General features: G+C 44.8%; 1 protein-coding gene across 1 annotated transcript in view; it reads left to right on the top strand.

Moving 5' to 3' along the window:
- dor (vacuolar protein sorting-associated protein 18 dor) overlaps positions 1 to 13,699 on the top strand; it is a 44,228-nt gene that overhangs the window by 16,212 nt on the left and 14,317 nt on the right. Inside the window, exons 12-22 of the mRNA XM_075701797.1 lie at positions 204 to 261; positions 2,362 to 2,465; positions 3,142 to 3,202; positions 3,279 to 3,343; positions 5,034 to 5,331; positions 7,153 to 7,246; positions 8,185 to 8,258; positions 9,242 to 9,397; positions 10,476 to 10,616; positions 11,795 to 11,926; positions 12,070 to 12,151. Of these exons, the coding sequence (XP_075557912.1) occupies positions 204 to 261; positions 2,362 to 2,465; positions 3,142 to 3,202; positions 3,279 to 3,343; positions 5,034 to 5,331; positions 7,153 to 7,246; positions 8,185 to 8,258; positions 9,242 to 9,397; positions 10,476 to 10,616; positions 11,795 to 11,926; positions 12,070 to 12,151 (1,265 nt within the window). The remainder of the gene's footprint in view (positions 1 to 203; positions 262 to 2,361; positions 2,466 to 3,141; positions 3,203 to 3,278; positions 3,344 to 5,033; positions 5,332 to 7,152; positions 7,247 to 8,184; positions 8,259 to 9,241; positions 9,398 to 10,475; positions 10,617 to 11,794; positions 11,927 to 12,069; positions 12,152 to 13,699) is intronic.

The following is a 13,699-nucleotide window of genomic DNA, read 5'->3' as shown; positions in this document are numbered from 1 at the left end:
CATTCCCAGTCTGGTCGAAACAGAATGCAAAGGACACACTTGTATTTTTCATATTTTGTTCTTGTTCAAGGTATCACGGGTAGCTAAAGTTAACCTCCACTGGGGTGTCTGTAGTTGTCCACAGGTTGCATTCGAATGGCAAGGCCCATGAATCAGCAGTTTGAGAACAGCAACTAATTTATCCTTTGCGCTTTCATTTGTAGGTTGAGAGCTTACTGTCTACTGAACGAAGAACTGGTCTTCGAGGATGTCTTTCCTGAGGTGTGTACATTACATTTTTCTCTCTCTGAGCTTTTGTTCTCAGCCACAAACATGTGAGAAAAAGATGTGCTGTGGTGCGAGGTATGCAAGATTCAGGCCCGAAGAAAAGGAATGTTGATGAAATTGAGTCGCTGTAAAAGAAATAGGTGCTCCAAAGGAATTACAGATATAAATTGGGCTTATTTTATTAGTGTTCTCAAAGAAGTAATCTTAAAACCCACATCATTGCATGAATGATTGTTTCTTGCACATGGAAAATTCCATATGGATAATAGAACAATTGTGGGAAAAAAGGCATGACATGTAAGTGATATGAATGTATTTGAGTTGCATGGTGGTTCCAGCAGTCCTTGTTATGTAGACAGAAAACGTAGGATTCATAAGGATGATCTGAAAAGCAGGATCATCATGGTGTGAAGTTGTTCTAGTGACCTGAGAGGTTTTTCAACCCTCGTGTGGGAATCGCCCCCATTTGAGTTGCATTCTACAATTGAAGTTGGGCTGTGCCTTAAGGCTCAACCAGACGTACGCGTTCCAATGCGCCCGCACGCGCCGCACCACGCCTGGGCGCGTACGGCGTCAGGCGCGGAGGCTGTTTCGCGTGTCGGCGCGCGGCGGCGTGGAGACCTACAACCGCTAGAATTTTTGCGCCCGCGCCGGAAGCTGCCGCTCGCGTCAGTAGCATGACACACCTCACATGACCACGGCAAGCCAACGTCACTTCCGGAACGACTCTTCGCACGACGTTCAGGCAAGCTTGCGGGAAACATGGCGGCGGTCCCGGCTGCCCGCTTCGAATTGAATTTGGCGTTGCTCTTGTAAAATGCACTTCGTTCGTAACAAATGACTGTGTAAACGGCTTTCGCTTAGTCTCAGGCCGCTTCGACGACAGAGTATTATGGATAACCTCGTGGTGTTTTTGAGATCGCTTCTCGTTTCGAACGAGTCGAAGCCTAACGAAAGAAACGTTCGAGATGTCAACGCCACCTGTCGCTAATGGCGCGAAATAGCCGCAACAACGGCATATGGCCTCTGAGATTCGAAGATATCGCCGGTCAACTAAAATTGTAGAAAACGTGCGCTGCTTAGCGTACGCTATATTATAGCGTATAGCGTACGCTGTAGTTGCTGACGCTAAACTAAAACTGTCTAATATGTAACACATTGCTTAACGAGGCCGTTAAGCGAAGGCTAGACTGCCTTGAACATGGCAAGCTAGCAACACTGCGCCGCCGCGACGAGACGCGCGGCTACGCGCGGCAACTCGTGCATCGTTTGGGTGCGCGCCCTCTTCCTCCGTCGGGCGCCACGCGACGTCGAGTCAGCGCGGCGTGTGCGGACGCATTGGAACGCGTACGTCTGGTTGAGCCTTTAGATCAGTATGCGTTGAAGGTATCTTGAAGGTGTCTTGAGCACATCTCAAATGGGAGGTGGAATTTACATGCTGAGTCTGTATACATTTGGAGTTTTGTTTTAGGCGTGATTAGCGTTGCCTTTGCCTTCCGGGGTAAGCACGGATCAGGCCTTGCAGTTGTCGTGGATTTTATCGGCTTGTCCCTGTAATGCCCAGTGTATCATGTCTGCTGCGCTGTTTCAATGGTTCAAAATTCTGATTTAAGCAGGGCAAACTTAACGCCAAGCTTATGGTACTGTTTTTCATATTCTGGAGAGAGTTCTCAGTTGCAGATAGTACAGCAAACAAATCACTAATTAATTAACATGCTAATTAACTTATCACCAAAATAAAATTTCATTGGCTTTTATTTGGGCGACTGTACTTTCCATTGCCAGAAATAAAGGTAAACAACGTATAATTTTTTATGATGTGGAATTATGTTTGGGTTATAGGGTCATGGAAGTTGGGACGCGGTATACCTTGGATCACTGCACATTTTTTGGCTGAGCCTGAAGATGTCATGAAAACATGTAGAGTACATCTCGAAGACGAGGTGCAGCTTAGGTGTTGAATCTGCGTACACCAGGATTTTTTGTTTTCATATAATTATTTTTCTCCTTGCCTTCTGGTTAAGCACAGGTAAGATCTCGCAGGTTGTAGTTGTGGATTCCTTCAGCTTATGCATGGTGGCTTGGTCTTCACAGATGTATGGCCGTGCAGTCGGTCTGGCCAGGGATCCCGTTCAGGGCACGATTTGGGCCTTCTCCGAGCTGGCCGTGTACCGCTACAAGGTCACGAACGAGGACAGGTGAGCCAGCACAGGACAGTGCCGCAGCAGAAGCAGAATTTTCCAATGGAAAGTGCAACTGCAATAAGTGCGCTGAAAAGAAATTAATGAAGAAAAAAAAAAAACCTTGTGCAAAGGAAATAGTATACAATTGTTTCAATGACAAGAACAACAGAAAAGAAACAAAAAGTTGTCGGACGCTGCTTTTGCAGTGTCAGAAAGTGGTACATTCCAATCGCCAGCAGTTTTTAAAAGAAAACAGATTTAAAGCAATCTCCTAGTGAATTTGTGTATTTTGAGCACAGTCTTTATTCTTTATTGACATAAGTAATCACCACCCGCCAGAGTCTCTCAGCGACTGCTTTGTTCTGCTAAGTACAAGGCGGCTGGTTCAATTCCTGGGAGCCACAGCTGCATTTTTCTGGGGTTAGGATGAAAAAAACTGTCGTGCACTTAAGTGCACATTATAGAACCTCAGGTGGTAAAAATTAATTTGGAGCCCTCCATTACGGTGTCTCTCATAGCCCCAAAGTTGATTTCGGAACTTTGAACCCCGTGAATGAATGAACCAGACATCATAAGTGGCTGTCTGCTGCTTGGCTTACTTACCTTGGCGAACAGTGTGAATGCGATATGCGAGTGGGAGGTGGCAATGAACCACTCGATCGGCCACTCACCCTACCAAACGTACGTGCAGGAACGTCTGGGAAGTGTACCTGAAAAGTTGCCAGTACGACCTTGCCAAGAAGCATTGCAAGGTATGTGGTATGAGGGAAATGTTCGTAAATTTTCCTTTTTAAAACATTGTTTGTTTCAAATTTTTTTTTTACAAAGGGAGACCCCCAGAAGCTGGACCAAGTCCTCACGAAACATGCCGAAGATCTCTTCAAAAAGAAGGAGTAAGTGACAGCTTCCAAGATTTGCTTTTGTATCAGCCATAGCAGATAATTAAGCTGACAGCTGCTTCCTGATGTAGTGTTATTGTGGGTAATTAGATGAACGCAGACACAAATATCTAAAAAGTGCAGAGCTGTAAGTGTATGCGGGTATGTCAACCAATAACTTTCCATCAACTGTCATCAATAATAATCCACCCTTAATTTCTGACTGTGCTCTCATCGAACAGCGCCATAAATTTATGTGCATGCGGGAAATTTTCTGTAATGTGCTCAACAAAATTGTGCTATATCAGTAGCTTCAATCTCTTTGACAGTGAGCATGATTTTGATGATGGTGCTGACATTGATAAATGCTTGACAATGTTCATTTGATGACAACAGTCATTATCGTCATTATCATGTTGTCATCATCAAACATTTGACGATGTGACACAGAAAATTTTCTGTTGTGTGTTCTTCAAAATGATGCTTTGACACTTACCACATTACATCAGTAGCTTTGACCTCTTTTCGACATATGACAATGAGCGTTTCTTTTTTTTGACAACGGGAAGCATTTGATGATGACCATCTGACAATGCATTATCAGGTTGTCATCATCAGGCTGCCTCCTCATTTTGCTGTCCCACAGCTCTTGAACTTGCCGATTTGTGCAGTGTTTCGCCAGACCACACACTCAGAGTGGTAGCACTTGTGCATGCATTTCAGAGGTCACAAAAGTAAGGGTGTGCGAACACCTGAAGTTCTGATGACACATTAAATTGTCCTTGCTATTTCATTCATATATTCGATTCGAGAATCGGCTATTCGAAATTGTTGAGTCTTCGCTTCTGTTCAAATGTAAGGGGACTTTCAGCATTCATGATAATCTCGAAGGAGAGCAATAGACACAAGTAAGGAGTGTCCCGAGTGATCCTGCTGGTTGTCGTGCAAGGGCACCGGTTTCTGAACGAATGCATCGGGCTAACTTCTGCTAACAATCTCCAGTCATTTCATAAGAAGGCCCTGCGTTTAGGCAGACAACATGCAAATTTTTTGTCTCAGTTTTTGGCTCAGCAATTTATAATTTAACCATTGTCAGCATATTTGCATCCATTTAAAACAATGTGCTATGCTGTAGTACCACACTTCTCCCCTTCAACAAACACATTTTGGTGAATCTGGTGACGTGCTGTGCTCGTGTCTCATTTCTGTCATTGTCATGGTGTGCCACATAACAGTTGACTAGACATTCAGTTGGGCGTTACATGCTTCTATAACTATGAACCATATGATGGAACAGCATTGCGTGCGTGTGAGAAATAATATAAACAAGGCTTAAATTTTTTTTTTTTAACCGAATGGTACCTCGCACACTTTATATTTCACTTAAGAAGTCGGAAAGTGTCTGATATTTGGTTTAAATATTTGCAGATAATTTTTCTCAAATAATTTCATGATCTATTCACTCTGGCAATTTCACTATAGCAGCACCCCTATACAAAAGGCAGTAACGTAGTGGACGAAGTGACACGCGCATCTTGAAAGTAGTTGTTCTTGAGATTACTATCGCGCCCACTGTCAACGCCGGCTGCTGTCACAGTAGATGAGTTCAGTATGGGAGGAATGGTTGACGTCTGCCGATTGTTCGAATGACTGTGGCCACAATAACGATCTTCTCCATAAAAAGAAATGGGAACTCTTGCTGCAGGTATGTGAAGAGTGCGGAGCTGTACGCGCAGACTCGCGCCTCTTTCGAGGAGGTATCGCTCAAGTTCCTCCAGTGTGCTGAGGAGGACAATGAGGACTCGCTGCGCCGGTTCCTGCTGCAGAAGCTCAAGGGCCTGCGGCCCTCCGACAAGACGCAGACGACGGTGATCACCTTCTGGCTCATCGAGCTGTTCCTGAACAGGCTCGGCACGCTGCGCACGGCAGGCAGGCAGAATGAGGGGACCTACCTCAACCTCGTTGCGGAGTTCCGGGGACTTCTGGAAGAGCCTAAAGTAGCGGTAGGCAGAAATCTTGGTTGGATCTGTTTAGTCAGACACGTTGTGGACATTTTTATTGGGAAAGCATTTAGTAAGTTGACGCGAACACTACGCATGTGCCAGGCAAGGCGATAACCAGCAAATGACATGTTAATCGTCAATCGAGGTACAGAGCCCCAGTGTCATGCTACATGATTGACATTCTGCTTATACCCATGTCTGCATTATTTTTTTATATGGTAAGTCTCAATTAGCGCCTGTGTTGTCTCTTTCACCGTCCATCATCCTTAGTGCGCTGTTACTAGTGTTGCAAAATGTTGTGGAATGTTGTGCAAAGCAGATGGCAATGTGCACAAAAACAACTGTGTGTCTTAGTTGTCGTTGCCGTCTGCTTGTTGTGCTGCTCGTTTGGACAAACTTTCGTGGTTGGCATTCCTTTCGGGTTTGTTGTCTTGGAGATGCTAGTAAAAACAAACAGGACCACGTTTATTCAACTAAACCTTAGTCTGCAGATGGTGCTCGGCTGGTTGTGTTTGTTCTCGTAATGTCGAAGGTAAAGGCGACACAAACAAACGCAGCAGTGTTTGTTGAACCTTAGTCAGAAGTACTCGTTCATGATTATGTTTGATCTTGTGGCATGGAAGAGATGGCAACAAGAACAGACATAACAATGTTTATTCGAACAAGCTTCAGTTGTTTGCATTTCTCTGGTTGTGTTCGTTGTTTTGGCTCAAGACAGGTGCCGAGGCACTTCTCTGGAACATGTGGCAACCCTCCCTGAATGGCTACTTTCTGCAGCTGCTGACAGGAGGCGATATAAGCTTATACTAGCGCCGTTTTCGCTGCAGCCATTTTTCTCATAGACAAACACAGTTTATCATTCTTTGTCTTTAGAAAAGCAGGCATGTCGCTGTGCCTAGTGTTACATTGAACAACGTAAACTCTCAAATGTAACCTTTCTGCTAAATTTGAGCAAAAACAGTGCAGCAGTAAGCGCAAAATCTTCCGAACATATTAAGCAAAATATCCACGTCCCTGACCATTTTGAAATACTTATAAATAGGACTTGTGCTGCAACTTTGACATGCTGAAGGTGTTTTAGTAAAACGAGTTGGAAGGTAGACGGTAGTCTGTTTGATCTCAATGTCAGTATGTCATCGGGTGTCATGTTCAACACTTTCATATTGTTTTTCACAAATTTTTACATTGGGCATATTTTACTACTGACTTCATAGGTACTTTCCAAGTATGCTAGACATGACATAGTTGATGTCCTCATACTTGACGTTCCGGTAAAGAGTTCTTGCATGGGATCCACATTCTGTAAACTTGACAGAACTTGCTGAAAAATAGAAAATTCTTGATTCCTTCTGAAGCTGTATGCCTTTCATGATCCTGAATATGCAAGAAATGGGGTGAAACTAAGTTTTCAATGGACAGAAATAATCAGCACCTGAAGGGGACATGTAACTGACTGGAAACTTTCCCCTCCTCATTCATAATTAATTCAACATTTCAGTAAAGAGTCAGTTAATATGCCATAGGCTTCACTGTCTGTTGGCTTATATTCATATGGTTGTTAATAAGAGGCAAGCACCTCAGTTTCCCTGAATAGTCTGGCTCTCTGAGAAGGCAGTATTTCTTCCTTGGCATTTGTAACTTATTCTGTTTGCCTCAAATTTTGCTGTCCTTCCTTGTCTTGGTCATTATTGGCATAAAGAAGTAAAGATGTTGAGTTGTTGTTGTTGAGATGTTGAAGGATGTTGTTGATGTTGAGTAAAGCTGACGAGTTGAGGAGATGTGGTATTCTTCATGTGTAACGCTTTCTTTTGGTTCCTTCAGGAATGCGTGAGCAATAACCGAAGTGCCGTCTACAAGCTCATCGCCAAGCACGGTGAAGAGAACATCCTCATCGACTTTGCCAACATCTTGAAAGGTCTGTGAATGCTCTCAGATATAAATGGCTTTACTGTGCTCATGCGCAGTCCCTTGACAATCTCTTCGGTGCTTAGTTCTAAGGTGCATTTTTAAAAATTGTATGCTCTGTTTTTAAGCAGACCCCAACAACAGCAGTGGTTCAACCTCTTCAGTTAATTCTGTCCGTTGACTTCATTTTCAATGAACAGATACTTTTTCTGTCTCATTTAGTGTGGACACCGGCAGATCAGGATTACACTTGGCAGCTGCTTGCAAGGCCTGATTAGCATTAAGGCAAGAATGACAAGAACAATGAATTATATAATCCTGTTATGGTTACACGATGGTGTCATCATCAAATATGTAGGCATTCATCTACTCATGCTTTTCACCAAGCACACTCCACACAAAAGGCTTAATTTTTACAGCACAGGTTCAGTCTAATATATCTGTCCTTATAAACATGCGATCTATGTTAACGTGATTGTTTCTTTTAGTGCTTATGATTTTGAGGTGCAATCTTGACGGGTACAGTTGTGTATGCAGCACCCAAATGGGTTGCTCACAGGAATTGTCTTTGTAAACTGCATAGAAACTCAATCGAAAACCCATATAAATATTTTTTTTCGGTGTGGGTTTGCTTGTTTTTGCTAATGTGATCACGGCTGAACTATTGCACCTTCTTCTGTAATAGAAATGCTCAAACACAAACATAAGTGTTGGTTTGAACATGCTCGACTGTCCAATCGGTATTGGTATAAACATGCTTTGCAGCTCACGGGAAAAAAAAACTTTAAAATGCGCCTTAGAGTGAGCAGCTGTGCACATGGTGCAAAAGGTTCCGGCAAATCTTTCAAGTGGGGCGAAAATTTGCATAAATATTCCATTCTGTTGCATTTCCCCATCCCCTCTTGCAACATAACTTGCCCACTTTTGGTGTCTCTCTCGTGTCTGCAGACTTTGAGCGTGTCATCCAGTACCACATCCAGAACAAGAACTACGCGGCTGCCCTTGAAGTGCTCACGCGACAGGTACTGCAGTGTCTTTTCTATGCTATCAGGTTTCAATGGACAGCTTTCTATCTGGATGTTTACTGATAAGGGCTGCATTGAGAAAGGTTTATTGACAACCCTTGTGCAAACGGGGACTATTTGAAAATTGCTGCGGTGGTTCGGTGGTTGTGACGTTCTGCGTAGCAAAAAGTCACGGGTACGACTCCTGGCCATCATGACTGCATTCTGATTGGGGAGAAATGTGAAAGTTCTCGTGCACATAGCTTTAGGAGCATGTTAAAGAACCCCAGCTGGTCGAAGTTAATTCGTAGCTCTCTGCAGCGTTTCTCATAGCCCCTTGTGGACGTAGAGCACCATTAGTCACACTGCTAGCTTGTTCACTCAAGTCGGTCAAATCTGTTACTTGGTCAGTCAGGTCAAGCATCCAGTGAATTAATGAGTCAGTTAGTCATGGAGTTAGTCAGTCAACCAGCCAATCAGTGAATCAGCGGTTCAATCAGTCAAGCCAGTCACCAAGCAAGTCAATCAGTCAGACAGCCAGTCAGTGAGTGAATCAGTCAAGTTAGTCGGCCTTTCACTGAGTCAGTGTGCCAGTTAGTGAGCATGCCAATGAATCAGTAAATCAGTAAGCCAATCACAGAGTTAAGTCAAGTCAGTCACCAGTCAGTCACCAGTCAGTCTGCCAGTCTGTGAATGCATCAATCAATCAGTCCATTTCTCACTCTATGTTTTCACCCACCTTGGTAGTCCAGTGGCTATGGCGTCACGCTGCTGAGCTTGCAGTTGCCAGTTTGATTCTGGCTATAGTGGGCATAGTTCGATAGGGCCAAATGTGACAGAACCCTTGGTGGTAGAAAAAAATCTGGAGTTCCCCTACTACATTGTGACTCATAACAAGATTGTGTTCTTGGCATGTAAAACCCTGGAATTTCATTTCTCACTTTACGTTTTTCTCCCTCTGTTTTTTCTCTCTTTTACCTTCCAACTGGATGTGGCTGCAGAACAACCCGGAGCTGGTGTACCAGTTCTCGCCAACGCTGGTGCAGAGCATCCCACAGAAAACGGTGGACATGTGGATTGCACAGGAGAAGCGGCTTGATCCAGCACGGCTCATCCCCGCCTTGGTCCAGTATGACAACATCAAGGATCGATCGCAGGTCGGTGGCAAGCTGTGTTGCACGCTTCAAAAATGCAGCAAGACTGGAGGGCATTCTAATTGCCCTTGTGGTGCTAAATTTTCTGCTAGACCTCCTCACTTTCATCATTGGTAATAAAGCTGGCACTGTCGAAGCTTATGTTCGTTACGTGCCGATATCAGAAAAAAATTTAATGGCATTTACTTTAGTCAGTAGAGAGAGGCGGCTGCACATTCCAGGTGCAGCACAAGGAGTCATCCATTTTGCACTACTAACCTTTCTGTGAAACTCATTCAGTCGGCGTAGCGCGGAAGGCAATTAGATGTGGATAATGGAAAAGCCTTCCAGCTGGTTCTCTTTTCTGGTTGGGTAAAGCGTAGAGATCAAAAGGGGTTACCGTCTGCTCTAGGCCTTGACACAGCGCACACTGCAGTTGGCGCAAGCCTGCCCATCAACTGTGATCTGGTGAAGGCTCGAGGAAACAGTGGATGACAACCACTTGTACACTCGGAAAGCATTTATTACGATTGAAACTAACACTTTGAGCAGGCCAGCTAGCCATAGTTTACATCGCTGAGTGTTTCCTCAAAGAGAATAATACGCTAGGTATAGAAGGCTTTCTGACTTACTAGCTGGGGTACCGGCAGCTGTAGCGACTGCCACAGCAGAAATTTGGTTGACTAACCATGTGTGGGAAACCGGGAGTGGCGGCGGGAGTGGCGGCAGAGCCTTCTAAACTCGCTGCTCGTCAATGACCAAAGAGACTCTGGCAATCTTGACAAGAAGTCACATGGCGGTGCTGATAGCCCTTGTGCTCCTATGCACAACCCGCTTGGAGGAGGCTTTCTCCCTCTCCCCAAACCTGCTTGATGCACCCGCCCGACGTTTGCCATGCAGGAGACCCCCACAAACGCAACCCATCGATTTCACTTCACTGCATGAAGTTGGCGAGACATAGTGTAGCTTTATGCTAGGTTCCGAGTCCAGGTGTACCGTCGTCCACTTCTTGGCATTCCTTTTCGCCTAATTGTTATTTATCATTATTATGCATTGGGGTTCGTGCCTAACACTGTTCGGCTCGTAACATCCTTGCACGCAGGGGTGCGAGGCGATCCGCTACCTCGAGTTCTGCGTCTACAAGCTGGGCAGCCGGGACGAGGCCATCCACAACTACCTGCTCGCCCTGTACGCTCGGCTGGACAGCGCCAAGCTCATGTGTTACCTCGACCGCGAGGGGCAGGTCAGTGTTTTCGTTTCTCAAAGGGAAGCCTTTCTTTGACTCTTCCTTCCAGTTTGTGCGAACGGCTGCGCAGCCGAGTGAACTGGGCTTGTCCCGGCAGCAAAAGGCATTGACTTCGCGTGCCGATCCCGATGCCAGTGCATGATGCGCGTCCTTGCTCGGGTTTCAGTGTGGTTTGTAATGCGACCGATTGTGGAGGTAGTTCGTCGCGGCACCCACAAGCTTCGTGGCATTAACCAATAGATCTAACCAACAAGTGTCCCCAGCAACCTATCCCAGTCAACCAGGAAGATAGCTTCACTTTGACGACCATCCTTCGATGGTTCCTGCCCAAGTTTTCGTCATCTGTGCGCATGAAAATACTGACAGTTACTAGCACGGGCAGTGTGTGCACGCACCCCTCCCCCCCCTAAAACCCAATGCTCAAGCATACATTTCCTCTAGCCTGGCCGCAGCAGCACGTGGCTGTCACTGTTCACTGTCACTGTCACGGTGTCACTGTCACATGGCACTGTCACGGTGTCACTGTCACATGGCACTGTCACGGTGTCACTGTCACATAGCACTGACACCACCATGCACCCTATCTAGGAGGTAGTAACTTATAGCAGGTGCATAGGCTGAGCAAGACGGTGTCGTCCCACTGCAGGCGATGTATCAGCCTCGGCAGCAAAGTAGCTGTGAAAGCTTCGCAGGCTTCGATTTGTGTTGCCGATGTGAAGGTATTGTCGACACGATGTGAAATATTATCATTGTTTGCTGACTTTTAAATTAAACAATGAAATTTTTGGTCCTTGAAATTAGTTTTTTTTCTAATTGCCCGACAATACAGGAATTCTTACAGCCCCTTCTGGGTAAGAAAAATCTATCGGCGACTGCACTTATTGGCATAAAAGGTCGAATTTCAATACATATAACAGGATTTCTAGGTAGCGAAGTGCCAATTTTACCGACTTCATTATACGTATTGAAGTTTAACTGTATATCTTTCTCTCATACGTAATGCACTATTTCTTGTCTGCAACAGCGGCCAGTGACAGAATTCTCTCTAGTCTTCGTAGCGTTGCGTGCTATTTGTGAAACAAAGTACAGTATCATGCAAGTAAGGTGCATTTTAGCCTACCCTTTGTCGTGCCTTATTTTCACCTGACGTCGTACAACACGTCCTTCTTTCCAAGGACCAAGCTACCGTGCCCTACGACCTCAAGTACGCCCTGCGCGTCTGCTCCGAGCTGCGACTGACGAGGGCCTGCGTGCACATCTACAGCACCATGGAGCTCTACGAGGAAGCCGTGGACCTTGCGCTCGAGGTGAGGAATTTCCTGCCGTCGTGCACTTTCGCTTGTTTTCGTACCTACTCTCCATCCTAATGTATTAATACAAACATAAATTGTATTCTGTGGGTTTGCAAAAACAAAAAAAAAAGAAACATTCGACAACCTTTGATCTCCAGGTGGACATTGACCTTGCAAAGCTGAACGCTGACAAGCCAGAGAACAACGAGGAGCTGCGAAAGAAACTGTGGCTCAAGATCGGTAAGCACTTGTAGCCATGATCTGTCCTACTTGGAGCATCCACAAGCCGGTCCCGATATTTAAATACAGTCGGGCTTGGATGCAACCAACTCGGATATATATGAAATTATTGGATGTAACAGAGCAAATGTCAAATTCTTAAATGTTTCTCAGTTGTACTGGCGTGTGGGATTATAACAAATATCGGATGCAGTGGAGGTGCCGCATTCACTCGATTCTGACGTACCCTCGGTTGTACCGACCAAGTGATCTTTCGCAGCCGGAATAATAAAAAAAAAAGCACCGCATCCGATTTTATACCACACGCACGCATGCACGCACGCACGCACTAAGTTTCATACTTCAAGAAATGCAAATAGAATGCCCTCGACTGTTCCGTGGCCTCATGTTGAAAGTAAGAGAGAGAGATACTAGCGAGTTGTTCTCGCTTCGGAAGATAAGTTTTATTACGTCCAAACCACAATGGAATGGGTGCCACTCGTCGTCCATGTTCGAGGCCTTCTTACGATTATCATCTCCCCAGAGCATGTCATCTTCGGTTTGGGCCGTGGCATTTGAGATGTCCCGCTTTGTCCAATGATGGCAAACTCTTGGCACCTGCAGTACAGCAAAGCGCTACCTTTGAGATTGGAAGGTGGGGATTCGAGCTCGAAGGGGTTGGAATTGGGCAGCACCTATCGCAGTTTTGGTTTCGTACTAAGTTCTAATGCACGTGTCACACTTTGGTGAACTTTTCCGGGGTAAAAAAGAATGTGCACGTTAGAATCAAATAAATATGGTATTCTTACGTTGGATGCAACTTCAATTACTAAGTTCAAACTGTTTTTTACCCCTTCGTTGGAGTCTTCCACACCTGTGAATAAGAGCAGAGCAACAGGGAAGAATTAAAAAATTTGCTTTTCTTTTGTACGGCTGTTTTTGTGAGAGGTTATAGAGCTTGTTAATTGCTTCAGGCATCTACAAAAACCTTCCAAGATGGACAGTGTAGAATGGTGTGTTATTTCATTCTATGTTCACTTTGAGAGGAGGGCTTTGTACTAAACTGACAGGGAACCCACTACCTTCTATATCCCACTACAGCAGCTTAGGTAGCAGACTACTAAGCAAACATTTTTAACAGTAATAAAATGAAATGATGTACAAACAATTAATAAGCAATCCAGTACACGTGTTTGCTCATGGGAAGCACAGAAGCTTATGGAAGAACTTGTTTCACCTTAGGAAGAAGCTTTAGCTTGGGGCCAATTCCTGTTTCTTTACTCAGATGCATCTAAAACACATAAATGCTTTTACAAGACAAGGGTAGGACTGGTTTGAATTAAGTTTGCTGCATTTGAGAGAGAACATTATATTCTAGTAACTCCAGGAAACAGAATTTCAACTTCGAACACCACATTTTTTTAAAACGATTGGCAAAAGTCAGTACGCTTAAAAAAAGAAAAAAGAAATAGAGGCATGAACTTTGTAAGTCTGTAACTTCATGCCAATAACAGATATCACAGTTCTGCAAACTGCATCGGTTAGACCATCACGAGCAGAGAGATTTGA

Source organism: Dermacentor variabilis, chromosome 8 (genome assembly GCF_050947875.1).
Source record: "Dermacentor variabilis isolate Ectoservices chromosome 8, ASM5094787v1, whole genome shotgun sequence".
NCBI classification, from domain to species: domain Eukaryota; kingdom Metazoa; phylum Arthropoda; class Arachnida; order Ixodida; family Ixodidae; genus Dermacentor; species Dermacentor variabilis.
The sequence above is the reverse complement of the archived record's forward strand: the minus strand, read 5'-3'. Positions and strand labels throughout refer to the sequence as shown.